At 53.4% G+C, this 26,091-nt stretch overlaps 1 protein-coding gene across 2 annotated transcripts in view; it reads left to right on the top strand.

Annotated features, from left to right (window-relative positions):
- ILRUN (inflammation and lipid regulator with UBA-like and NBR1-like domains) overlaps positions 1–18,615 on the top strand; it is a 28,875-nt gene extending 10,260 nt beyond the window's left edge. Inside the window, exons 1-5 of one of the 2 annotated variants that reach the window (XM_071578574.1) lie at positions 2,141–2,160; positions 2,433–2,587; positions 5,794–5,991; positions 7,563–7,891; positions 15,247–18,615. In XM_071578574.1, the coding sequence (XP_071434675.1) occupies positions 2,156–2,160; positions 2,433–2,587; positions 5,794–5,991; positions 7,563–7,891; positions 15,247–15,282 (723 nt within the window). In that variant the 5' untranslated portion in view covers positions 2,141–2,155 and the 3' untranslated portion in view covers positions 15,283–18,615. Of the gene's footprint in view, positions 1–2,140; positions 2,161–2,432; positions 2,588–5,793; positions 5,992–7,562; positions 7,892–15,246 lie in introns of those variants that run through there. The other variant, XM_071578573.1, reaches the window with a different exon arrangement.
- The last annotated feature ends 7,476 nt before the right edge of the window (positions 18,616–26,091 follow it).

Raw genomic sequence — 26,091 nt, 5'->3', positions numbered from 1 at the left:
TGGGGAGGTGGGTTTGGGGGTCTCTGATCACAAACGGTGGCAAATCTGTGTTCCACCATGTGTTGTTCTTGAGTTAGTTTTTAACTCGGTGTTGTAGATGAGCGTTGTTGTCGTTACCCAATGGCAAAGCACAGTGAAATCTGACCCCGGAGGGGAGTGCTGGCCCCGGGCCTGTGTGCACAAATAGCCCACTGCCTTCTGAAGCCTCTCTGCAGCCAAGCAAACAAACACAGCCAGGCTGCCTCACAGAACTGCAGGGAAAATCTGCCCCTCAGAGCTTCTATTTTTTTCCTCTCAGTGTCAATAAAACGTCAGTACAACTGATTCCAGAATCATCACTCACAAGATGTTGTGGTGTGTCTGAAAACGTAGTTATGGGTGGTGGATTAGGAAGAGAAAGAGCTGCATTGCTGTCTTTTGTATCTCCTACAATACCTTTTGCCTTGGATTGCTGTATTACAGGAAGAAATCCTGGTGCAAACTAAGCTCCAGCTCATGGTGTTAGCTGGGTGAGCGAGCAGGAGTCTCTTGGCAGGGCCCTGGTGTGAGTTATGTAAATCTTGTGCAGTGTATAAGCAACAGGCGGTTGGTGACGTAAAACTGAGCATTTGTCTCTGTTTACTGGCTGATGTGACATGGCCCCTTCCTGCAGCGTTTGACTGAGCTGGCGGGATTAAAGAGAGCCCTGACACTCCTAAGCAGAAAACGCCTCAGGCTGAGTAATGGTTTCTGCCTGGAGTTCAGGGCTTGGCCTGGCAGTGGGACCTGGAGCTCTCGTGTCGGACCAAAGTCCACCTGACACGGGTGGCAAAGGTCTGGCTGGAGCTGGGGATCAATCCCTGGGCCGGGCTGTGCAGGACATCCCTCCAGTGCCTCCTTAGCAGGATGTCAGGAGCTCCAGTGCTCACACAGCAACTGGCCACTGGCACTGTGACAGACTGGTTGCCACACTGTGAGGCTCTCTGGTCCTCTCCCAGTGCCCCCACCACGGCTCTGCCCCTCTGACCCCAGCTCCAGTGCAATGAGCTGCTGCCCTTCAGGTCCCCTGAGTGTTCTGGGAGCAGAGGGCAGTGACACTGCTCCCATGCAGTTCAGATTTTATCCAGAATGTCCAGTTTGAATGTTTTTTTCCCATGAACAGTGTAGGAATTGGACAGGAGGCAGGTTTCTTCACTCACTGTTTCAAGCCCCTTTCCAGCTGGCAAGCAGCCCCACGAGCCCTGTGTTTGCTCTTGCTCAGGGTCACGCTGCAAATGTTTCTCTTGCTTTCACCTTGGCTTTCTGGCTCGGACACAAGACACTACAGTGCAGTAAAGACCCTCAATATGTCACTGTGCCCACACAGTGCCCACACAGTGCAGCTTCTGTAGGGCTTTGGTTTAGCTGGTGGTTCCCAGTTCCTGAAGGTTTGGGGCTTTTTTTCTATCCTACTCAAAAAAGCAACACAGATTTCTGTAATCCTGAATAAAAAGCAGTTGTTATGCTCATTGCATTTGGGAGATTTTACTCATCTCCACTCTCAGAGCACCCACTCACTACATGTAAATTGGGGCCACAACCTCTCAGACACATAAACAGAGGAATTACATGCCTTGCCAAACACTTACGTAATAACTTAATAGTATATCGTGGAACTGAGCAAAGGCTCATGAATCCTCTTCCTGCCTGACTGTTTCTCTTCTCACATTAATTACCATGAGTTGCAGCTACACCACAGCTCGGGAATCAATAGCATTTGTGGGGGTTTGAATGTCCTTCTATATCATAGGCTTGCACTGTCATTTGTCTTTATTCAGTGGGAACTCTTGACTCAGGTGGTTTGTAAGTTCCTGTGAGTTGTGACTATCCAGAGCTGAGCAGGCACTTTAATGATGAGTAAATAGTTGCTCCCTGATGGGATGTTTCAAAAGCAGCAAGGCTGGAGTTGTTATCTGTAGCTACCAGTGCCCTTTGGCCCTGAGAGTTGTCAGAAGAGTGTTCTTTGCTTTGTTCCTCTTGTGTTCATTTCAGACGTTCTGTACCAAAACAGAATTGAGAGGTTTGGTTGTTTTGAAATTAGCTTAGGAAACAAGGCTGGTGTGAAGAGACTGCCCTGTGTTTGCCTCCACATCTCTGCTCTGTGTCCTGAACTGTTCACAAGTTTCAGAAAGAGCTCATGGGGTAGAGACCTCCAAGTTTCTCTAAGTTCCAAGATTTCCAGTGCAAATAGAAGCAGAGTAGAAAAGTGATCTAAACCCCTGTCCCTTGCAAGGAAAAAAAGCTGAATTTTGAGCTCTGTTGTCCTGGAGAACAGAATCGTTCTGGGGTAGAGGTCCTGAGCAGCAGAGCTGTCACAGTGTGGATACTTCTGCCGAACTGTCCAGGATGACACACCTGTGCAAAGGGCCTGACCCTCCTGTACTTCAGGCTTGACGTGCTTTTTCCCTTTCCAGGAATCTGCAAGCTGCCATTGGAGCCTACTATGACTTTGAGAGTCCGAATATCAACGTCCCCTCCATGTCCTTTGTGGAAGATGTCACCATAGGTGAAGGGGAGTCCATCCCTCCTGATACCCAGTTTACAAAAACGTGGAGGATACAGAACACAGGTGAGGCCTTTGGGCTGCAGCAAACCCCGTGCAGTGGGGGCTGTGAGCTGGGATGGCAGATCCTGCCCAAGGCAGGAGGCTCCTGTGCCCTGCCCTGGGCTGGAGCCCCCCTGGCACCGAGGGAGGGGCTCCCAACCTCTCTGAGTTCCCCTTCTTGGGCTGGCACAAACGTTTTGTCACGGGATGCACAGCTTGGACGGGCCATCAGTCTTGTTCCTCATGCCCCCACACAAACAAACTCCAGGGAACTTGCAGATGAGCGAGACAGTGATACAGGGGTCATGTGGCAGGGCCCCTTTTGCCTGTGCTTCTGGCAGAATTGCCTTCTCATGTTCCAAGAGGATGCAGGGCTGGAGAGACCACATTCCGGTTCCAAATAAGTCAAAGCAGGGACTGGGGTCCAGGAAGTGAGACTGGGCAAAGTGCATTCCCAGTGCTTGATCTGTTGGGGTGCAGTCAGGGAGGAAAAGAGATCCGTGGGTGCAAAGGAATCCCCTGTCCTCAGGCAGGGAGCACTGGCAGGATGTTGCACGAACGTTTAAACCGTGTGTCTGAATTTCACTGCCCTGCTTGCAGTTGTGTGAGGGAGAACAGTCACACTCTGAGGGGTGACACTGGGAGTCACTGGGAGTCACTGGGAGTCAGGTTCAGCTGTCCCGGGGTTTCTGCCTGGGAGCAGCTGCAGCACCCCGGGCTGTGCAGTCTTGGGCTGAACATCTGGGTGTGGCAGAGACTAAAACCACACTGAAATTCGTAGAGTATTTCATCAGGACACAGGGAGGTACTTAAGAACACTGATTTGTAGAGACTGTCCTAGAGAAAGGACTTAATATTTCAGTTAACTTTTTCTGCCTCCTCCTCCTGACAGTGCAGTGGAAGGGTGACACGTGGAACTCGCTTAAACTTGCAAATTGGCATTTTTTTATAACTGTCCCAAATACAGCTCTTAGAAATCTACTAAGTGTGGCAGGTCTTGTTTCTCCACTCTCAGTATCTCAATTTGTGCATGTTCTGACTACGCCCCTGTCTTGAGCCTTTCAGACTCCTCCCTTTCTTCTTCCTCTGATCCACTCTTTCCTGCATGCAAATTCAACCTTAACATCCGAGTTCAAGTGATGTTTCATTGCTCTTGGAGTCTCTGGCATTCTGAAATCTGTGTGCCTTCTGAAATGAGGGGCAGGAGCTCATCTTGGCTTAGGAGTTCCTGGCAAGGCCGACACTGGTTTTGGCTCCTGTGTGGTTCGAGCCTGGCCTGTGGAGCCCCCGCCCGTGCCCTGGTGGTGGTGCTGGAGGGCAGGGCTGTGCCAGCCCCACTGCTGAGGCACAGTCAGTGCAGTGCAGCCCCACACACCAGCTGTGACTGCAGTGTGAGCAGCACTGCAGCATCCGAGAACCATTTCATGCTTTAATTAAGGTATAATATCAAAGGACTGTAGTGTTTCCAGATAATATCTGCTTGTTAGGCAGATAACTGAAGCAGTGCCAAGGTTTTTAACAGCTCTTCAGGAGCCCTTGATTATATTACTTCAGTTCTAGAACATGGAATACCTGAGGCGTGTGTCACCAGAGCGTTCTGGGTCTGCTGAGTGTGACAGGCAGAGCTGAGGTTGGCAGTTCGAGCCGTGTGAGCTGGTTCTCATATATGTCATTAACAACCAATGCCCTGCTCTGGTACCTGCAGGATGGTGCTGCATTGTCTGCCAAAACAACAGTTTGTGTAGTAGAACCATTGCTGAAAGGGCAGCAGATTTAATGACCTGGCTCTCTCTCCCCACTCTGCCTCCAGCTCCTGCTGGCTCTGCAGGACACTCACTGCAATTTATCATCTCCCGAGAGATCAGTGTACTGAAATAGAATGACATAATCATAATTTCATTTTGTGGGGCTTATCAGTTGCAGCATTCTAGGCACCTTGCAAGCCTGAAGCCATTAAACCCGATAAAAATCACATAAATTATTTAATCTAAACTGTGTTGCTGGGCTGCCAACCTCTGCAGATGAGGCTTGGTGCTCAAGTGCCCCATGGCCCAGGCTGAGGTCAGCCAGGCACCCAGCTCCTCTTTCAGAGCCCTCTTCTCTCAGCACCTTTCCAGCTGGTACGTCCCTCATGCTCAACATCCCACTGGACTCGTACACATCCTGCTTTCCCTGAGAGGCTGGGAATTCCACAGACCAGGACTTGACAAGAAAACCAGTATCCACAGGGATTAAATTAGCAGGCAAGCTGTTGCAAAGGATACTCCTTGGGGTAACCTGAGGTCAGAGCAGCCCCTGCCGTGCTCGCCCTGGACCACACGGAGCAGTTCCAAGCTCTGTGGTGGTTCAGGCTTTCCATGGCCATTTCCGTCAACCTCAGCCAAGCAGGAGGTGTTCTCAAAGGTGTTGGCTTAGTCACGTCATACCCCTGGGGAAGAAACAAAAGAAAATTCTGCTAAACTGATTTTTCATGAGTCTCAGGAGTGTTTTTTCTTTCTGTCTGCCCTAGCACTTGTTGTCTTTGGTGGCTGTGTCTGAACTGTTTACTGACTCTGACTGCCAGGTCCTGCTGTCAGTCCAGCCTCTACAGTCTGAACATGGATCTCCTCAGACAAATCGTGTGTTCACAGCCCTTCCCACCTTTGCACAAGACTGAGGAAAGGGTTGGTGCAGGGAGGGAAATAAATCCATTTAGGAAACAGTGCTGGTACTTCAGTTGTAGCTCAGACTATGGGTTCATCCTGAGGCTGCTGTCAGGCTTCTAAAGAAATGAATCCCTGACAGGACATGTTGACAACACCTTGTATCAGTAACAGGTGTTTGATGTGTATGGCTCAGTAGCTGCATGGAGGGGGGCGGAAGTGGGGAACACACACAAACACCCCCAGTCCTGCTCTTGTCTCTGCCTCTGGGGAAAGGGATCTGCATGTCAGTTATGCTGATTATTTTTTTGCAGCTGTTCCACTGACACTTTGAGAATTTTCCTCTGTATGGAAGAAATCAGTCAAATAGAAATATCAATTGTTCTGCCAGTCCCTAAATGCACCAGTTAAGCCTGGTCTGAAAACTGTATTTATTCTTCCTCAGCATCCACTGCTGCTGTGTCCTGTGTATCTTGGTTTCCTCTGACTATCCACCTCCTTTATCAGGCGTGTTTCATCCAGTCCTACACAAGCAGACAGAGCTTTTCCTGTGCGCTGTCAGTAATTCCCTCTCCTGTCTAATCCCAGGGACAGAGGCGTGGCCCCCGGGGGTTTGCCTGAAGTACGTTGGGGGAGACCAGTTTGGGCACGTGAACATGGTGATGGTGAGGTCCCTGGAGCCGCAGGAGATGGCCGATGTCAGCGTGCAGATGTGCAGCCCCAGCACCGCCGGGATGTACCAGGGGCAGTGGCGCATGTGCACGGCCACGGGGCTCTACTACGGAGGTGAGTGGGCCCCTTCCCAGCACTGGGGCTCTCTGTGGCATTCCCGCTGCTGGCCCTGCCCTGGGCTCCGATAACAGAGCGGGAGGGCAGAGCTCTGCCAGCCCTGGCCTAAATATAGAGCGTGGAATGCAGGAAAACATCAAGGGAGCTGCTTTGTTGTCTTGGTCAGCACAGAACTGTTTTCTAAACACTGGAACGAATTACAGGTTACACAAAACTGGAAAACAAAGGACTTGCACAGCTCTCCTGAAGACTCTCTTGCGGTTGATCCTTGTCAGGATTCTTTCCCAGCTTTCCAGTGCTGTGAACTGTGCATGAGCATGAAATCTGTTAGTGGTGAAAGCCTCATGTGAGAAGTGAATGCCCAGGATTTAATACTATGATTTAGTGTATCCCCTGCGAGCCATTCCTCTCTTTAAAGAACACCCTTTGCCATGTTGCCTGGTGTCTCAGCCTGGGCCTCCAACATCTGCCTTTGGTGCAGCCTTGCAGCCCTTTTCCACCAGCTTTGGTTTGCACTGAGCGCGTCTTTATGTCTCTCTTGGCAATTGGGAGAATCCCAAGTTGTGGGGTTTGGGCGGGATGTGTTGGCACTGGGAGACACAAATCCCAGTGCCCAGAAGGAGGGGGCTGAGGGTGTCCGAGGGGAGGGACGTGCAGGGATGGCCCCGGGCAGGTGGGGTGCCTGTCCAGCGTGCTCTGCTGGCCCCACGTGCTCACCGAGCGTTCCCGAGGGCCCCGGACTGCGGGACGGGGCCCTTTGTTGCCTGAAGTTGGCACTTGAGGCAGAACACGAGCTGCAGACGGAACCCCTTTGGCCACCGAGCTGCCCCCGCAGCCGAGCTCGGGGCGTCGGTGCGGGGACACGGGGCGTGCGGGGCCGCGCGCGGGCGGCAGAGGGCGCTGCGGGGCCGCTGTGCGGGCGGTCAGTGGGAGGGGGGTGTGCAGGGGGTCAGTGGGGTGTGTATGTGTGTGCTGGGGGTCAGTTGGGTGTGCAGGGGGTCAGTGGGGTGTGTATGTGTGTGCTGGGGGTCAGTGGGGGGTGTGTGTGTGTGCTGGGGGTCAGTGGGGTGTGCAGGGGGTCAGTGGGGTGTGTATGTGTGTGCTGGGGGTCAGTGGGGGGGGTGGTGTGTGCAGGGGGTCAGTGGGGTGGGCGAGGGGGTCAGTGGGGGGTGTATGTGTGTGCTGGGGGTTAGTTGGGTGTGCAGGGGGTCAGTGGGGTGTGTATGTGTGTGCAGGGGGTCAGTTGGGTGTGCAGGGGGTCAGTGGGGGTGTGTGTGTGCAGGGGGTCAGTGCTGTGTACAGGTGGGTCCCTTAGCAAGTCCTGCGTCCCTAAGGTACGATCCCACTGTCCTTAATTTGCTCCTGAAATTCAAACTGCTGAGCCCAGCGCTGCTGAACTGGGGGCCCTGGAATCAGCACCGCTGAGTCTTTGTAAAAATGTGCCTTAAACTATCTGTTGTTTTCTTGCTGGTGTAAAGGATGGAATTCATGTTCTGTTTTGCTCCTTCTGCCCCTTCTTTGTAAACTCCCATCTAAGTGACAACCCAAATGTGTCTCTTTTCGCACAGATGTCATCTGGGTGATCCTCAGCGTGGAGGTTGGAGGACTTCTGGGTGTCACACAGCAGCTCTCATCCTTTGAAACAGAGTTCAACACGCAGCCGCATCGCAAGGTAGAAGGAAACTTTAACCCGTTCGCCTCTCCACAGAAGAACAGGCAACCAGATGAAAACAACCTAAAAGACCCTGGGGGTTCCGAGCTAGGCACAATCAGCAAAAACACATGGGGGCCTGCTCCTGACCAAATCGAACAAGATCAGAATGGACTGTCACAAAACTCTGTAAATCTCTCCCCCAGCAGTCACTCGAACAACTTGTCGGTAGTGACGTACAGTAAGGTAGGTGCCCTGGGCGAGCAGGAGAACGGGTAGGGGAGGAGCCTGGCAGGTGTGTAATTGCTCTTCCTTCCAAACTGCAAAGCCCTTTCCTTCTGCTTCTGCCAGACCTGCTAAGGAAGGTTCTGAATTTGACTGTCTGACTCTGCCAACTCATGTTATATTAAAATATTTTTGCCTCTGATAGACTCTACCAGATCCACCTTTTTGTTTTCGCTTCAAGTCCTTCTTTATATAACCTTGTTCGGGTGCTGTAACTGCAAGTGGCTGGAGCCTGCTCCAGTTGTGTGTGCAAATAAGTCAAAATATCTCTCTAGATGTGTCCTGAGTTTGACATAATTTTGAACAGAGAACAAATATCCACCCCCTCAAACTTCAGATTAACCAGATAACTTCTTTCTAGCTGGTGTGGGGAGACTACAGAACTCACCATTTGATCCCAGAAGCTGCCTGTCAGGAACAGTCAATCAAAGGACTGGTCCTGTTCGTGTCCTTGTCTTGTTTATAATTGTAGGTGACTTAAATTATCTTTGCTTTAAATCTCTCTCCAAAGCTTGCTTGGTGGATGCTATACGAGTCTGAGTGATATTTTGACTGTTTTTATTTGCTTGTGTGTGAAAAATTAATTGCAGGATTATTTACAATTCAGAATCCACCTGTTAATGCAGCAGTTTGTGTAGGTGTGTACTGTCATATGTCAAACTAGTTTGATTTTTAAAATCCTTTGAAAACGCTTTACTGTACTTTGAGCAGGCTGTGTAGGACAATAACACTTGGTTGCTGAATGACTTAATAAAGCCCTCCTGTTAGTTCACCTACAGCACTTTAGTTCCTCCCTGGGTGACCTGCCTGTCCTCTGCCAGTGGATCATGTTGTAGTGCCCTTTGCCCCAGGGCTGTGTGTGTTTTGTGGCCAGGGTGAGCTGCCTGACAGTGCCACGTGCTCTGCCCCCAAACACCAGGGCTGGGCTGGCTCCTGCTGCCAGGCTGCTCCCTGACAGTCAGGTGGATGGCTTGGAAAATGGTTCACCTGTCAGTGGGACACCACCTGAATTAGCAGTGCTGAGAGTGGCTGCGTGGTGGTGAATTTGAGGTGGATTATCCAAGATTAGAGCAGACATTTTGATTGGTGCTTCAGAAGGGATAACTTTGTGGTCTCTTGGTTTGGGCTGGGAGGGGGGTATGTGAAAGTTCATTGATTTTTTGGGTATTTTTGTCTCTACTGGAGTGTTTCTGTTTGTGACATAATAAAATCAGTTACCTTCTCCTCTGGAGGCCATTCAGGTAGGTCTGAAGATCAGAGTGCTGTTCCAGCCTTGTCCATCCTGCCCAGGGCAGGGGGCTTTCTGCCACAGGCCAAATGTTCATACTGATACAGTACTGGTCCTGTAGTGAACAAGTTTGAGGGAGTTGTACATCCCAGACATTTGGTCTGGTTTGAAATGGCCAGGTGAACATTCCCCCCTTCCCTGGCCAGTCCTTGCACTGTCCCTGCCCGTGGGAGCAGGAGGTCTGTTTTGTTTGGGTTTTCCTCCAAAGGGGTGATGTGAATGCAGTGTCTCCAGCTGAAGGTGCTGCTGGAGCAGCAAAGGGCTTGTTGGAGGTGATGTCAGGAGTATTGAATCACCTGAGGAGCAGATGGATTTCTGGCACCTGTTGGGAAAAGCTCTGCCTGGCCCATCTTCCCCACCTCCCCAGGGACCTGCCTTGTGCTCTGCTGCTGGAGATGGGAAGGAAAACTACTGCAGTGGGAGCTGCTGCCTTGTGAAGGAATATTGATGTGAGAGGCTTTATTTCAGGTTTTAGAGCAGACTAAAGAGCACTGTGGGTTGGTTACACAGTGACATGGAATCCAGGATTCCTGGATTTCATTTCCCTTGGGCAGAGCCTCTGATATTTTTGTCTCCTTTCATGTGCCCCAGGGAATGGAAGGAATCCCTGGTCGTGTTTGATGGACCATTTGGTGAGGTGCAGTAAAGTGGATGGGTCAGGTCTAGTTGAGGTGTTCAGAGGGGCCTATGTTCTGTAGTTAGAAGTAAAATAGGCCCTTTGATATTCCCTGAATCACTGAGGAAGATTCCTGTGCTGAGAGGCTGTTGGGTAACCCAGTCATGCAGTGCATGAGACCATGAAATCTTCCAGGAAAAAAAGAGCAGTTTCTGGCACCTGCATCTGTAAAACATCCATGAAAGTGCCAGACCTTGTCGGGATTATTTCTCCCTCTGGTGCACTGAGCAGGTGTGGCTTGTCCTCCAAAACTCCCCATTGGAGTCGGAGTCTTGACAGTGCCAATGTACCATCTGCTGCTGGGTTAGACAAGTACAGCAGCATTTCACACCTGGAAACCTTAAAAATGCTTTTATACAGCAGCAGAGTACATGGTGTGGGTGCTCTGCTCAGTGGAACAAACTTTCCTAAGCAAAAACAAACAAAAAAACAGGCAGAATTCCCTGTAAGTGGGTGAGATGGGATGTGTGGCATGGGTGGAACCAACTCTGCCCTTTATTCCTGCTGTGGTGAGCACCTTCCTGAGCCCCCCACCCACCTTCCACAAGCTCTGTGGGGAGGCTGCAGGCCAGGGCCTGTCTGGGCTTTGCTCGAGGCATGTTGTTGTTAAATCTATTCCCAGTGGGGCTTTGCATGCTCTTAGATGTAAAGATGTGCTTAAGTACAGGATAGGGTGCTTCTCTGGGGATAGGGATGAGCTGCATTAGATCCCAGATATTCCCGTGCCACGGGCATTTTACTCTCTGGCAGACTCTTTCTCTGGATTCTCCACAGAGCTGAGGCTGATACAACTTCCCCCTATTTACTCCTCCTGTCTCATAGCAACCCTGCATGGTCACTGCTGCTCTCTTGTGACTGGCTTTTCCATTAAAAGCCCAAGATCCAGCCTGGCAGTGCCTGGGAATTAGTTTAATTGCTTAACTGAGGAGAGAAGCGTGCAGGTTTCCGTGTCTGGGTAGATCAGAAGTGAATAGCTGTATCCTGACATTTAGATTGTACTTATCACTCTATAAAATCCATAGATCTGTATCTAAATCTGGTGCCCAGATGAATTGAGGAGTCACTGCCATCTGTGTCATGCAGAAAACTGCACGTGGAAGTTGTGATTCTGCACAGATTTTCCCAGTCAGGGCACTGGGCATCATCCCCACCACAGCAAATGGTACCTGGCTGTCCTGGTCCTGGCTCGTGCTCTTCAAAGCCCAGTAAAATAGAAACATATTTGAGTTCAGAGCATTAAAATCTGAATTCCTTTTTCCACGCTGTGTTTGTGCTCCATCCCAAGCTCCCTCCATTCTGTGTGCAGCTGAGCTCTAATCTCTGCTACTTGGCAGCTTTCTGTACATAGGGGGAGACAACTCTGTGTCCTTGGAGCCTTTGACTGGCTTCCCCTCCCTGAGCTTAAACGTTGCTGTGGCTTCTGGAGGCTTCTCCCAAACCAGGACCTGGAGTTTGCAGATTTTTGGAGTACCTCTGTAAACTTTAGGTCAGAATTTTTTTCACTGAAACTGGGCATCAAAATGTCTTTGTGGGTGAGGATGATGCCCCAGAAGTGTTTGCATCCATGGAGGAGAGAAGCTCCTTCCTTGCCGCTGTCTGGGCTCCCTGCTGGGCTGGTCCCCGTGTGGTTACATTCCTTTGGACAGTGGGGAATGTTGGACTCGGAGCTGCTGTGGCAGCTCCAACAGCCACACTGCTGCCAGCACCTGCAGCCTGGGCTGGGGTGGCATGAGCTGGTTGACCTCTCTGGTGAGAGGCTGGCATGTTTGGGTGCTGCCTGTCAGCTCATCCATGAAACCCAACTGTCCCTGTGCTCCTGGAGTGTGGGAAGTGCCAGACAATCGGATTTTAGCTGAACTTTGCCCCATGCAGCCCAGCAGAGTTGTGCTGTTGTTGTCTCAGCCCAGTCAGGTCAGTGAGCTGTGCATGGAGCTCAGTGAGGTGCCTGAGCCCTGTCACCTCCTCGCTGTGGGCACCTGAGCCAGCCCTGCCTGTGCCTGCTCCGAGAAGGTTTGGAACTTCCCGGTGGTCTCCGTGCCACGCCATGTTTGCATGGCACGCATGGGCTCCAACTCAAGTGCTGGGTGCTTTGTTCTCTGGGCTGGGGTTGCGTCAGTGTGGTGGGAGCAGCGGGGCAGGAGCAGCCCCAGGGGACAGGCAGGGGGGCTCTGGCAGTGCGTGTGGGAGTCTGCTGTATCCCTGTGCATCCATCCACCTCCTTCCCTGGAATGTACCTGCACTAGTGGGGACCCGCTCACAGAGGTGAAATAAAGAGCTGTCTGAAAGCCTGTGTGTGGTGGTTTATGAAACATCCACCTAACCTGTACTTTGTTCCCAGCACAGGTGCCTTCGTTTGCAGAGCTCAGTATCACAAAGGCTTTCACTTCCCAAAATGCCTCACCTCCCTTCTGGATGCACAAGTCAAACAATAATTTATACCAGTAGTTGTCATGCAGTCTTTTCTTGGAAAATCGTGGTCCTGTGACCTCACACACTGGTCTGCATGAAGAGCCAGTGCTCCCACCAGCAAGTGAGAAATTACTTCTGAGGAACATTCTGGAAGAACTGAAAGTGAATTTACAAAGCTGCAGCTGAGCTTTTCGTAAAGACAGTGATCCCACTTGGAGACTAGACGGGAATGCACCAAAAATAGTGGGAATAATCCTTCCATTGAATCAGCTTGGAAAAACTGCAATTGTCTGCAGAATTATTTTTGCATGTTTGTGATGTAAAATGCTGCATAGAGGGGATAATCAGTCTTGAAAATGTCATCCTGGGGTTTGGTATTTACATTACAGCAGTAACTGAAGTTTTCTGGTACCAAACCCTTACCCTGTGCATGGTGAATAAATGTCACGGGCCACTGGCTGCAGAGCCTGGGCCAGGCTGGGCAGGGGACAGAGTGTGGCTGTGGCACAGGGCAGGGGGAGTTGCCTGTGCAGGTCGTGCTAAACCAGCTCTACTTGGCTTAAAGAGACAAGTGGTGTTTAATTTTGTATGTTCTCATGTACAGTAATGAATGTCAGGTGGGTGAAGTGCAGTGAAGAGTGGCAATCCCCAAAGCAAACGCTTGGGGCTTTTTCCTGGTGAATTCCTTGAGTCAGGAGAAGCTGAGTGTGGTCACAGATTCTGGCACTGCCCTGGGCATTGCTCAGGAAGCTGGTTCCCAGAGTCAGGTGTTCAGTGCAGTGTGATGGGGGGCAGAGCTGCACACACTGAGGAATCTGTCACACTGAAGGTGAGCTAAGCTCTGTGTTTAATTAACACATGATTAGCATAATTGTGTGGCTTTAAATTACATGCCACAGAAAACAGTATCTGAAGGTCCAGAGGTTTCCCTGCAGATGAGTTTCACAGCCCCTTCACGGGGTTCCTGCATCCAAAGCCACTAACGAGCTGCTCTGCTGGGCTGGGCTGGGCACTGGCACTTCCTCACAGCACGGAGGGTGCAGGTGCTTGTGGCACCCCCACATTAAAGAGGGGATTTTGCCTGTGGCATCCCCTGTGAGCTAACAGGGGTGAGGTACACCTGGGGCAGAGGGGCAGGTGGTGGTTAAACCCCTCCTGAGCGCCTGCCAGGCAGTGCCTCAAACAAAGCCTTGTGTGCAGGTAGCTCAAAGATGAAGCAAATTCTGGCAAATGTGTCTGTACAGGAAATAGGCAGCAAATCCTGTTTTCCTTTTCCAAGAGCAGTAAGTACAATGCCTTAATCCCTGTGAGGTGAGACTGCTTGGGATCCTGCTCATACACTGCTTTCTGTGTCCTTTTTTTGTACACCTTTTCACACCATCTCAATGTTTCTCTCCTGCTCCTTCCCTTCCCCCTCTTTCACTGACTGTATTTTTTGGAAATGTTGGCTATCCCAGTCTGGATTTTGGTGGGATTGTCTCCTTCCTGAGGTGAACTGTTGTTCTGGAATCTGCTGGCTGTTCTCTTTTGACAAGCTTTACAGACTGGGACTGCAGTATATTCCCGGGGTAGAAGCCTGTTTGTTTTTCCATCACTTGCTTGTATTTCTGTCTGCAAACAGCAATTTCCATGTTCCCAGTCTTTCATACTTCCCACACAGTTCACAAGATGTCCTGGTTAATTTTCTGCTCATCCTCCTCTTGGTTGGGTTCTGAGAGCTGCTGCATTTTACCTCTTGGCTGTATTTACGACCTGATACATCCCAAAGAATGAAGTCTCTCCAGCTCTAGCGAGATTACAGACGGCTGATGGCGCTTCCTTCCTGGTGCAGACCTGCAGCAGAGCCCTCCAGCCTGGGGTTTGCTGGTGACACTGATTTTTAACATGCTCTGTGTTCAGACTTGTATGGCCCTGGCTCCTGCAGTGAGGGGGTTATGGAATTGCAGGAGAACCTGCAGGAAAGGTGATTCCTTTGAAATTTACCCTGTTAAAAGCCAAGTGGTGAAAACTGGTCAGAGCTTCATGGACAGCCCCAGCAGGAATGGCTTTGGCTGTTTGGGTTCTTGCCTGCCCTACTCAGTGTGCTGGGAGGAGCTGGGCTGTGTTTAGAAACATTTGCATAATGATTTCCCAACTCTGACAGTGAGATATAACGAGGTTTCTCCCTCATCTCCCTCCTGACCTGGGTGTGTATTGGGTCTTACAGGAGAGTTTTGTGTAGGGATTGTACCTTCATCACTGACAAACTTCATCTTGCTGTGAACTGTGGGATATCTTGTGCTGCCTGTGGGTCTTTTGCTTCCTGATGAAACCCCAGATAGCTGATCCAAACAGTAGAAGTTACAAAAGGAGCTCATGTTAATTTGAGACCCATGACTAGATCTGACATTTAGGTGACTCATTTCAGGATGTAAAGAAGGGAAATGGATTCTCTAGGAAGCATTTTGGGATTTTGGTAAATGTTGTGGTTGATTTTTCTGAAGGCAAATGTGTATTGTTACCTTGAGAGAGCACAACTGGCAGTTGTGGGAACATGGACTTCCAAAAAAAAAATCTTCAGTTTTTTTTCTGAAATAGCCCCTTACTCAGTTCCAGCCCTGTGGCTGCTGTGGTCTCTGGGACAGCCTGGGGGGCTGCAGGGGCTGGACCTGCAGGGGGTGCAGCATCTCTGGGGGATTCTGGTGTAGAAAACACAGGTTATTTTGTGCCCTTGGCCTAAAAACCACCTGAGAGAGGTAAGTGATGGCATCTGCCCTCTCTGGGAAAGCAGCCCTGGCAGGTGCAGCTCAGGAGTGCCTGTGAGGCTGGACGGGCACGGCCCTGGCAGGGCAGAGGGGCTGCTGTGGGGGGAGCCCTGGGAAGGCCGGGCAGGATTTGGAGGTGAGCACTGAGTGTTCTGTTTCTTGCCTTTTGAAATTGATTATGTCTCCAACTTTCTTTCAGGGTTTCCACGGTCCTTATCCCTTCGGACAGTCTTAAAACACAAACACACAAAACGGGTATCGACAAGAGGAGAATTTAAGAGAAAACTGACTTTGGGGGGAAGGGAGGGGGAGTCATGTGGCAGACACACAGCGTGGACCCCCCTTCTCTGCCTCCGTGTTCTGGATAAAGAAGAAAAAACAAAAGCCCAATAACTTAAGACTAGATGTTTCCAGAGGAGAGTCCAAACCCTGGGTATGCATGTGTGACTGCTGGATTGCAGAGTGCTGTAAATGCGATGAGGAAGAAGAGACACCAACACTATGGGGTTTTAGAAATCATCCTCACACGTAATTAGGTAGCTTAAAAACTTTAAAAATGAAAATTTAAAAGCCATCTTTAAAAAAAGAATATTTTGCCTACAGAGCGGTTGTAGTTTGAGCAAATGTTTTATTTCTGTTTGTTTCTTGTTCCTGTGTTTCCGAAGGGACAGCGTGCATTTCCCAGAATGTCCCAGAGTGCTGCTGAGCAGGGCCTGGCACTGCTGGGCTTTGTGCAGGGGCTGCTCTTGCCAGGCCTTCTTAATGCCAGGTGGGGGCTGCATCCAGCACTGTGTTTTTAATGGCATCTGCTGGTTTTAGTTACTTTTTAACCTTTTGATTCTTTTCCTTTTGGTTTGGGTGTTGCTGTTAATTGTCCTGGGTGTCGTTGGGAGCCGCGCTGAGGCCCAGGCTCAGCACCAGAGTTGGAGAGGGAGACTCTGGGACTTCTGGGGTAACATGGAGGGCTTGTCTCCCTTCCCCTTGTACATGAAGTACACAAATACACACACAAATGTTAATAAGAATCCAATTTATTCGAGTTCCCAAGCTGTCCTGTGTGGTTAACAGGTTAACATGCCCTTTAGCTCGCCCCTGCTGTGCCGTAGCTGTGCCAGGGGCAGTCTCTGGAGCTGTGATGCACCTGGTGGTACTTGCAAAGCTTTGCAGACATCCAGTCCTTTCCATTTGGAGTCTCCTCTCTCTCTTACAGAGCCTAAGTTTGCATTGTGTTCTCCTGTGCTGAGGTGTGAGCTTAGAGGCTGATGCAGGTGTTGTGGAGCTCAGAGCAGCAGTTGGCACCACCAGCTGGGTCCTTCTGCTGCCTTGTCTTCATCTGCCTTTGTTGGCTGAGCTCTGAGTGGGCTCTGCAGGGCTTCTCTTAGGGGAGGGGTCACAAAAGTTCTGTGTTGCTCTGAGGTTCCTCCAGTGTGTTTTCCTCAGTTCTGGGCTGGGTGTGAGGGGATGGAGCTCAGCCTCAGGCTGTGGTGGGTGTGCTGTGAGTGCTGTCCCACAGACCCTGCTGCAGGAGCAGGGCCAGGGCACTGTCCTGCCCAGTAACCAGGCTGGGATAGCCATCTGCCAAAGATACAGCAGTGTGCAAAGCTCCCACTACCTTCTTCCAGATCTTTCTAGTGAAGGCCTTTCCCTGTGTTGGAGTTGCATTCTCAGCCCTGCCCTGACTGCTCTTGGCTGTTTGTGTGTTCAAGGTTGGCTTTGAATGGGGGAATCCTTCCTTGCAGCTGCCAAGGATTGTTACCTGAGTGCATGTGGATGGGTCTCGTGGGGACAGTGGGAGTTCCTTGTGCCCAACAGAGGAAGAAGTGGGTGATGGATGTTGTTCATGTTTCACAGGTTCAGTTGTTAAAGATGACCATTACCTGAAATTTCCCTTCAGAAATCTGCTTGCTGGAAGAAACAAGTATAATGTAAAAATTACCAGCATAGAACTGTCACTCTGGATTTTGGCTGCCTGGCACCTGCCCTTGCAGTCGGGTGGGCACCTGGCTCTGCCCTGGCAGCAGCTGGAGCTGGGGCAGTGTCGGGATTAGTGTGAACCCACAGGAGGTGCAGCTTTGCTCTATGTGTTTGATTCTTGTCCTGTAACAACATTTTGCCTTGGATTAGTTCCCCCCCAGGCACTGATCTGGGGAATTATGTGCAGCCCCATGGTGTGGTGTGGGCAGGTAGAGTGTTTTCTCATTCCCTGTTTTCTCCCAGATGCCTCTCGTGAGCCCCTCTGAGGGCCTGAATGTCCATCACACCTCCTGCAGCACTGCTGCTCCCCTGCTGAGGGCACTGAACCCCCGAGGCTGTGCCTGGGCCAAGTGACAACAACGTGATTCCCTATCTTTATTAGCTCCTTGTGTCAGCTGGGTAGTGGAAGGGAGGGAGATCAAGATCTGAGTCTGTGAGTTGGAGCTGGTGCTGTGACCTTTGCCTGGTGTCAGTGAAGGCACCGGAGAGGCTCTCGGATACCCCTGCACTGGGTTTGTGCTCCTCCCACGTGCCATGGCTGCCACAGGCATGTTCCTGTGTTCCTCCTAAGGCTGCATTTCCCTTGTCTTGAAAAAACAAAACCTGCATGCGCCCCTCGCTTTCTGCACAGGCTGTGCCTCTCTCGTGTGTGTTTGCAGACTGTGCTGTCCCAGGGCCAAGGGTCACGTGCTCTGGGGTGTGAGGAAAGCAGGGCCAGAGCTGAGTTGCTCTGGTATCTGCAGCTCTTGCTGCTCCTCCCTGCTCTGCCCAGGAGCTGAGGGGTCCAAGGAGTGCTGGCTTGTTGGGGTCGAGGTTATGGCCCTGGCTGTGGCAGTGGAAGGATGTTTTAGTCAAGGATTTCTCTACCTCTGGGTTTTTCCTAGAGTAAAAACTGTTTTGCTGAGGCCAAAGGTGGTTTTATCTCCTGCTCCCTTGGAGCTTCATGGTGCAGCCAGCCCTCAGATTGCTCATGCTGTCAGGTGTCCAGCTTTTAAATGGGGCATTTGACATGAATTTGGTAAAGCTCTGCCCAAGAGACCTCGGGACACTAAAGTTGTGTAGGTTCCCATAGGGAAAAGGATAGTGCAGAACATCTCTGATGGCCTCTAAGAGGGTCCCTGAGGCAAGTGAGAGCCACTTGGGCCCCCTCACTGACACAGCTCAAGCAGTGGCACCTCTCAGCCTTGGCAAACTGGAACAGGATGTCCCTGGGACTGGCCCTGAAGTGGCAGTGCCATGGGAGTGAGGAGGGAGTGGGAATCTGCTGCCCACACCTTGAGGGTTGGAGTCAGGCCTCGCCAGGGCTTGGGAGCTGGGCAGAGCTGTGCAGTGGGAGAGCAGAGGTGTGGGTGGGCAATGCACGCTGTCCCACGTCTGGCTTTCTGTTGTGTTTCATTTTTCCCGTGTGTGAGTGTGTGGGTGGTTCCCAGCCTGTCTGTGCTCGCCAGGGCAGTGCATGTGTAGCACGGGATGGTGTGTTGCCTCTGAGTCTGGGAGAAGTCCTATGATAGCACATTGGGGGTGAGAATAAAGGAAGCTTTTTCCTTAATGTATAAATGAATATTTGTATGATTAAATTAACACAGAAAAAATTGCTCTGTAGCTGTTGAGTTTTATTGAAGCTGCGAAACTTAAGTCTGTCACCTTGTAGTTAATTGTACCCACTTTGCTCCATCCTCAGACACTCAGCACCCTTAAACCAGCTCCAGCCCTGATTTACCTCAAATCACTGTGAAACCAAACCAGGCTGGGAGTGTGTTGAGGTTATCAGACCACCTGTCCAGCCTCCCGGTGGGGATGAAGGTGGGGAGAGGCTGTAGTGGGTGGTTGTGAGGGGGATGGAGGAGGGAGGGGACTCCTGCAGCATCTGTTGGGAGGAGGATCCCCCTGGGGCTGCAGCAGGTGCCAGCACAGCTGGACTGTGGATTCCCCCGTGACAAGGTCAGGTCACTTTACAGCAATTCCTGAGGAGGAGTGGGATGGTCTCAGCGTTCTCCACAGAGAGCAGTGCCACAGCTGCATCCCCAGGTGCTCCTTGTGTGGCTGATCTGCATCCCAGCCCTTCCCTCGGCCCTGCCCTTGGAGCCTGGTGCAAGATGGGCTGATGCTTCACACTGAAAGGGCCCAGACTAGAGGGGTCAGACCTGCTGGCTCCTGAGTCCCTTGGGGAGGCAGGACAGGATGTTGCAAGGAAGGACGTGTGGTCTTTTTCTGTTCCCCTAAGGGAATACCTGGTGCTCCCTGTGTATCAGGGTGGAGGCAGTTGAAGGTCTGGCTTTGCTGGACACCCTGCACAGTCATCTCAGGTGGATCTGAGTCCCCAGGTGAGGCTTTGCTGCTCGGGGCACCCAGGCCAAGCATTACCTGGAGGACCTGCCCCGGGAGCAGCTCAGCCAAGGCCATTCTTTGCTTCCCTGGGAGTTTGTTACTAATCCCTGCGAGAAACCTCCATCTGTAAGGGCCGGGTGTGCTTCTACCATTTGAATAAATGCCTGGAGCTTTGGTGTGGCATTAAGCCTGACTGGGAACAGACATCCTGCTCCCTGTGCCTGTGGGTGTTTGCTTTGTGCCCTGAGCAGAAAGTGCCCCTCAAGCCCTGGGTGTTGGTGGGTGTCCCGAGGCCGCTGTGTTTGGGCAGAGGGGGATTGCCCGCCCTGCTGCTGCCCAGCTTTGCATTTACTCCTTGTTTGCTTGAACGAAGCTGTTTGTCTTTAGGGTTGCAACCTGTCAGAGGTTGCCAGCACAGGAAAATCCCATCACACCTTGAATGGTGTCTCCTGAGCGGGTCATCCTGCACTGCCATCCCGTGCAGATGGGCAGGAGGCCAAGGCAAACGGCCACCCCGGGCACCTGGAGCTGCTCAGGTGCTTTTGCTGCTTGTTTATTTCTTTAAGGGGAACCAGATCACTGCCCATTAAAAGTTACAAAAATAGTTCTGGGTTTATGCAGCTGGTGATGTGGTGGTCAGCAGGAGGCTGTTCCCAACTCTGTGTGATGGGTTACAGGGATGAGGGTGTGCTGAGTGCCCAGGGCTGCTTGGCCCATGCCCTGTGCCTTGCTGGGTGACTGTGCACCTCTGGCTGGAGGGGAAGGGCAGAATTTGCTCCAAAACCTTCCCAGCACCTTTGCATGTCCTCACATCTACAGCTGTGAGCCCAAGGGCTCCAATAGGCACCTGCCCATCCAGGATCAGCACCTGGAACAGCAACAGAGAGGAAAACAGCAGGGGTTTGTGGTTTTTATTTATTTTTCTCTCTCCTCCCTGTTACTTCCACTAACCCTGTGGCAGCAGCCTGTGGGGTGCAGCGTGATGCCAAGGGAGGATCTGTGCTCGCTCCTTCCCTCTGCTTCCCTGCAGATCCCTTGGGATGCACAGGGAAATGTTAACAGGCCAAGGGGGAAATGAGGCCAGGCCAGTGGGGAGATGATGCCAGGGATCAGTGGGTGGGGAGCAGGGTCAGGGGGAACTTGAGTTTTCTCTGAAAGCTCTGTGTAACCTGCTGTTCAGCCACCTCAATGTTCCCAGGAAAATACCCAGTTGCACAGTATTATTTAAGGAAATCTGATCTCCAGCATTTCCTATGCCACTGATAACACAGGCAGGCAGTAAAGCTCCCAGGAGCCCAGCGAGGAGGCAGATGGCACCCGCAGGCACGGACCAGCCCTGTGTGCCCCGTGGAATGTGCAGCAGCTGGGGCTGGGCTGGCTCTGGAGCTGCCTTGGGCATCCCATTCCCGCATTTCTGGTTAGTGCTTCCCTGCAGGAGTGATGCCCTCGTGGTAACTTAAAGTGGGAGGAAAAAGTTTGGTTTTCACATCCTTACTGCTGGAATGAGCGGGGCAGTGTCTGGTGAGGTGACTCAGCCACACCAGGGGCAGGGACACCGTGCCAGGAGCAGGGATACCATGCCAGGAGCAGGGATACCACTCCAGGGGCAGAGACACCATACCAGGAGCACCATACCAGGAGCAGGGACACCGTGCCAGGAGCAGGGATACCACTCCAGGGGCAGAGACACCATACCAGGAGCAGGGACACTGTGCCAGGAGCAAGACACCACGCCAGGAGCAGGGACACCACTCCAGGAGCAGGGACACCCTCCAGGAGCAGGGACACCACAAGCACACCACGGGAACTGTGGCTCCATGCCCGCCACACTCATGGGACTGGGAGATGCTGGGCCAGGCTGGAGGGACTGACTGGGTCCTGGTGCTTGGACTCCCAGGGGAGGGTGTTTGAACAGGGTGTGCTGTGGACAGGCCAGGCCTGGAGCAGGTGCCACCAGAGGGAGCCGAGGTTGTTCCTCCTCTGCAAAACCCTTTGGGTCTGTGGGACGTGGCTTTTCCAGGCTTTGGGACCTGGTGGGTACAGTGGCCAGGACACAAGAGCCATGTCCCCACACACTCCCAGAGCAGCTGCTGTCCTGGCTGGGCTGGGCAGGGGGTGCCACTTGTCACCTGGCCTGGCACCTCCACTGGAGGCTGGGGCAATGCTGCTGAGCTGGGCAGGAGCTGCTGGGCAGGGACTGCGTGGGAAGGATCCCCTGGACTGGGAATGAGGAAGGGTCTACACACCTCAAGGTCCATGTTGTGTCCCAGTTTGGAGGGCAATGAAAGGCTGTGGAGAAAAGGGGGTCTGGGTGCTGTGATCCCACTACCAGCCCCAGGGCAATGCACAGCTCTGTGGGAGGGAGGGACAGACCCCCAGACCTCAGGGCTGAGCTGAGCCAGGTCCTTTTCCAGGGAAGCCATCCCATAGGATTGGAGTTTCCACCTCCTCTGGGGCTGAGTTCTCTGTACTGGGCTCAGCAGGGGCTGTGCAGCACCGGCTCTCCTGCAGGAAACACAGCAAGAACTGGCATTCCTTGTTATCTAATCTGCTGCATTTTCCCTCCTCGTTGTTTACTGTGGCTGAGTTTCCTCACCTGACAGCTGCAGGCTGGGCCGTGATGTCAGCCTGTGACTGAAGCCCCAGACCCAGCGTGGCCTTGGAGGGACCACAGGACGAGCTCCTGGTGCTCCTGTGAGCCCAGCAGTGCTGAGAGCCCTGTGGTAGGTGCAGTGAGAGAGCCTTGCCCGCAGGGAGCAGGCTGGGAGGAAGCGGGTGAGGTGCCTGAGAAGCAGGTTTGTCAGAATTTTAAAGGGATCTAAATCAATAGCGATAAGGAAACAATTATTTAAAGAGCAAACAAATGGAAACTGCTAAATGTACCTTTTTTTTTCCTTTTTTTTTTTTTTTTTGCGGGTGAAGGGTGCAGGGCTGGTGCTGCTGAGCACTGGGAGCAGCTCCCTGTGGGGCTGGGCCCAGGACTGGGCTGGGCTGAGTGGCTGCCCCAGGGTGGGCAGTGAGGGGCAGCTCTGCTGCCTCAGCCCAGCCCCAGCCAGGCTGGGAACGAGCCTTGCGGGACAAGGTCTTGTTTCATTCCACCAGGAAAAAGGTTTTATGGGTCATCTGGAAACGCTAATCCTCAGGTGAGCCCATTCATGACGTTCATGCCCATGTGCCCAACGAGTGCTGGGTCGGCAGGGACAGGGACAGTCCCACGCTGGCTCCAGGGACATTGCTGGGTGCCACCTGCACCCCCTGGCTGCAGTTTCAAGGGAAAGGGGCTGGCACTGGGCACTGCTGAGGCCAGGCAATCCCTGCAGAGCAGGGATGTGTTTGATGCACCTCCTACATGGAGCTCCAGATCTGCTGGGGTTTGGGGCAGGGCCAGGCTCAGCTGGTGCTCCAAGGAGAGCCATCCCCCCGCCCTGCCTGGTACAGGGTGCCCCAGGACCGGGTGCTGGTGGAGGATCCCCATTCCCCCAGCCAGGTCTGTGGCTGTCACCACCAGGGCTTTGTCTCAAAGGGCAGCTCATTCCCATCCTTCTCCCCCATGGTGTTTTCATCAGCTTTTGGTTGAGGATTAGGCACATGTTGACAGAACAAACATTTTGCTTCCCTCAAAATCCACGGCTGAGGAGAGAAGTGATGTCCTTGCTCTGCCAGTGCCTGAGCCAGCACCAGGATGGGGAGAACCAGAATGTGGAGAGATGGGCTTGGAGCTGTGACAGCCCTTCGAGGGGAACATGGAGCCATTTCGGGTCACATTCCACACTGGGGCTGGAGCCCTGGCTCTCTGCTCCCTTGCAGAGGTTTAATCACTTTGTGCTTTAACATCCTGCCCTGAGAAGCCAGGGATGGCACAAGGAATGCTGTCTGTCCCCGTGCCAGGACCCAGGTCTGGGGGGAGCTCTGCCTGCCCCTGCCCAGCTCCTGGTGTCCATCACAGCTCCCTCCTCCCCAGACCAGGCTCCAGGAATGGTGGCTCCTCACGGTGCAGGAGTGGCTGATGAGGCCAGGGATGACCATGAGCTGCCCCCAGGGTCATGTGTTTGCCAGGGAAAAGTAACTAGCTCCAAGTTCTGCAGCCTGCCCAAGGCCTGCATAGTGGGGGAAGGCAGAACATGGGACCTTGTTTGGGGTCCTGCCCTGCTCCCACACCTCTTTTTCCCTGTGTGAGCCCCCAGGTCCTTGGTGAGTTCCCAGGACAAGGTGCCTGAGCAGGCGATGCTCACGGGAGTGACACGTTTCCTTCGTGCCAGGTGAGTCACGGCTGAGTCAGGGCTGGCTCTGCTGGGCAGCTCTGTGTGCCCGGCCCCCTCCAGCCCCAGGGGACCCACAGCAATGTGAAATGCTGTGGGATGTGGAGCTGCCTCATCCCTCAGGGGGTCCCTGCCCTCTGCACGGGGGGCCACAGGGCAGCCCCCCCTTCTCTGCTCCCCTGGGGCTGCAAACCTGGCTGAGCAGGTCAGGAGCGATGGGAGGGGAGGGACAGGTCACCACGCACCCCTCGCCATCCAGCCCTGCCAGCTCTTACTCTGAGCTGAGACTGGGCTGAGTGTGGGGTTTGGAGTTACTTTTGGGGTCTCACCCCAGTGCAGAACCTTCTGTGGCCTCTCCCAGGCTGGACAGCAGAGGAACCAAGAGTGGACCAGCAGCAAGAGCCTGCCCTGCTCCAGGGGCACCACATGCTGCCCTGGCCCTCTGTCCCCGGAGCGCTGGAGCTGCCTGTGCCACCCACTCCCACCTGGGTGTTCCCTCCCGGCAGCTCCCACGCTCCGGGCTGGCGCTCCATGGGGCCGTTATGCCCGAGGATCGTTTTGCATGTGGGGAGAACCAGCAGCAGAAGAATGAATTTGCATTTCTCAGTGGCACCCAGTGTGGGAACCGAAGCCGCGCAGGGTTTGCTGCCGCTCAGCCCCACTCGGGGCTGTGTGAAAAGACAACATCCCGTCTGCTGGCGCCGGGCCCGGCCGTCTCACCTGGCTGCCCGTGTGTGCCTGGGAACTGCCACTGCCCAGTGGCCCCGGGGACAGGGCACAGCGCTGGCCCTGCTGCCCGTCCTGCTGTGCCCGTGGGACGGGGTCACGGTGACAGAACACGAGTGTGGTGCCCACGGGAGTTACTGGGGGGGTTCTCTCGTGCTGGAAATGATTTGGGGTTTGTGTGCTGAGCCAGCAGCTGCACGAAGAGCCCAGTGCAGGATCCTTCCCCAGACAGGGGTTTCCCTGTTCTGCTCCCCAAATCTCCAGGGACAGTGCAGGGCACCCGTGACCTTCCCTCACCCTGCAGTGAGTGGGACGCGCCCAGCCCGCCCTGAGCCCTCTCTTCCTGGCACGACCATGCGACCCACAGCCATTTCCAGGCTTTTAATCCCAAGAGACAAAAGCAGGAGTTTAATGCAACTGGAGAAAGAAAAGAGCAGGGCTTTGGGCAGGGAACAGCAAACACGGTGGTGGATCTGCTGCTCCCTGCCCGGCCTGGCGCCTGTGACCTCCCTGCGTCACCAGGGGTTTGCACTGGCAGCACCAGGCCCAGCTGGGGACCCAACTCAGGGGTGCCAGCAGGGCAGGGGCCTGGAGAGGAACCTGGTGGTCCCGGGGCTGGGCTCAGAGCCATGCTGGCATCCCCTTGGTGTCTTCAGCCTCCAGCAGCTTGTCCTTCCTCAGCCACCCTCCAGGTACAGCCAGGCTGCAAACACTGTCACCTCCTGTCACCACAGTATGCCGAGGAGCCTTTGCATGGGGCCAGGTGAGCACCAATGCCTCTGTGCTCAGCCAAGGGATGGCAACGGCCCCCCTGTGCCACCAGTGTGGAGCTGACCCCCACCCCTGTGCTCCTGGCTGGAATTGCCTTCCCAGCTCCCTCTCTCTGCAGCCTCAGGGGCTGCCCTGGAATGCAGGGGACACCACAGTGGCACCTGCAGCAGCACAGGAGCACCAGGGGCTGCCCCAGGCAGTGGGGATGGAATGCAGAGCAGAGGAGCCAATGCAGAAGCGGGACTGGGTGCTGGAGCAGGGCTGGGAGCCCCTTGCCCTCTGCAGGGTGGGCACGGGCGGGAGCGCAGCAATAGCACAGCTGTTTGCCCCGGGCACACACACGGCCGTAAACAGGTTTATGGCAGCAGCTGGGAGATGGGGCAGCCACGGGGGCAATAAAGGGGAGCGGCCCTGCGTGCCCAGGGGCTGCCCAGGAAGTGGGAATGTCTGACCAGGGGGAGGGGGAGTCTGAGGGGCTGCAGGTGGTCTCGGCTCTGGAGCAATCCCAGCAGTTCGGGAGCTCTGGACACGCTGCTGGATGTGCTCGGGGTCATTGCACAACAAATAGTCCCACCATGCACACTGTGGGTTCCTGCACTTGACTCCCTGGCCCTTGGGGAACTTCAGGCTCTGCTGCAGATCCTTTGTCACCTCCGGGTTCCCCTCCAAGGTGTGTGTGGGGGGTGCATTAAAGGGACTTCAACTGTTTCAACCATTTCCAGTCTCCTTGAGCTGCAGAAGTCTAAGCATGCCTGCCCTGGAGCCTGAGAGCTGGGATTCACCCTGACTCAGCATGGCCCTGAGGCACAGACATGGGTGCAGGATGAGGCCTCTTGGAAGGACCCTGGCTCTGACAGGTGCCACCACTGTCCCCAAATGCTGTGCGGGAGCTGGAGCAGAGCAAGAGCCACCACTGCAGGGGACCAGGAAGCACAGCTGTGTCTGGGGACAGGTCGGGCTCCATGGTCTCTGTGGTTTGTGCAGTG

The sequence above is a fragment of the Pithys albifrons genome, chromosome 28, assembly GCF_047495875.1.
Source record: "Pithys albifrons albifrons isolate INPA30051 chromosome 28, PitAlb_v1, whole genome shotgun sequence".
In the NCBI taxonomy this organism is placed as follows: domain Eukaryota; kingdom Metazoa; phylum Chordata; class Aves; order Passeriformes; family Thamnophilidae; genus Pithys; species Pithys albifrons.
The sequence above is the reverse complement of the archived record's forward strand: the minus strand, read 5'-3'. Positions and strand labels throughout refer to the sequence as shown.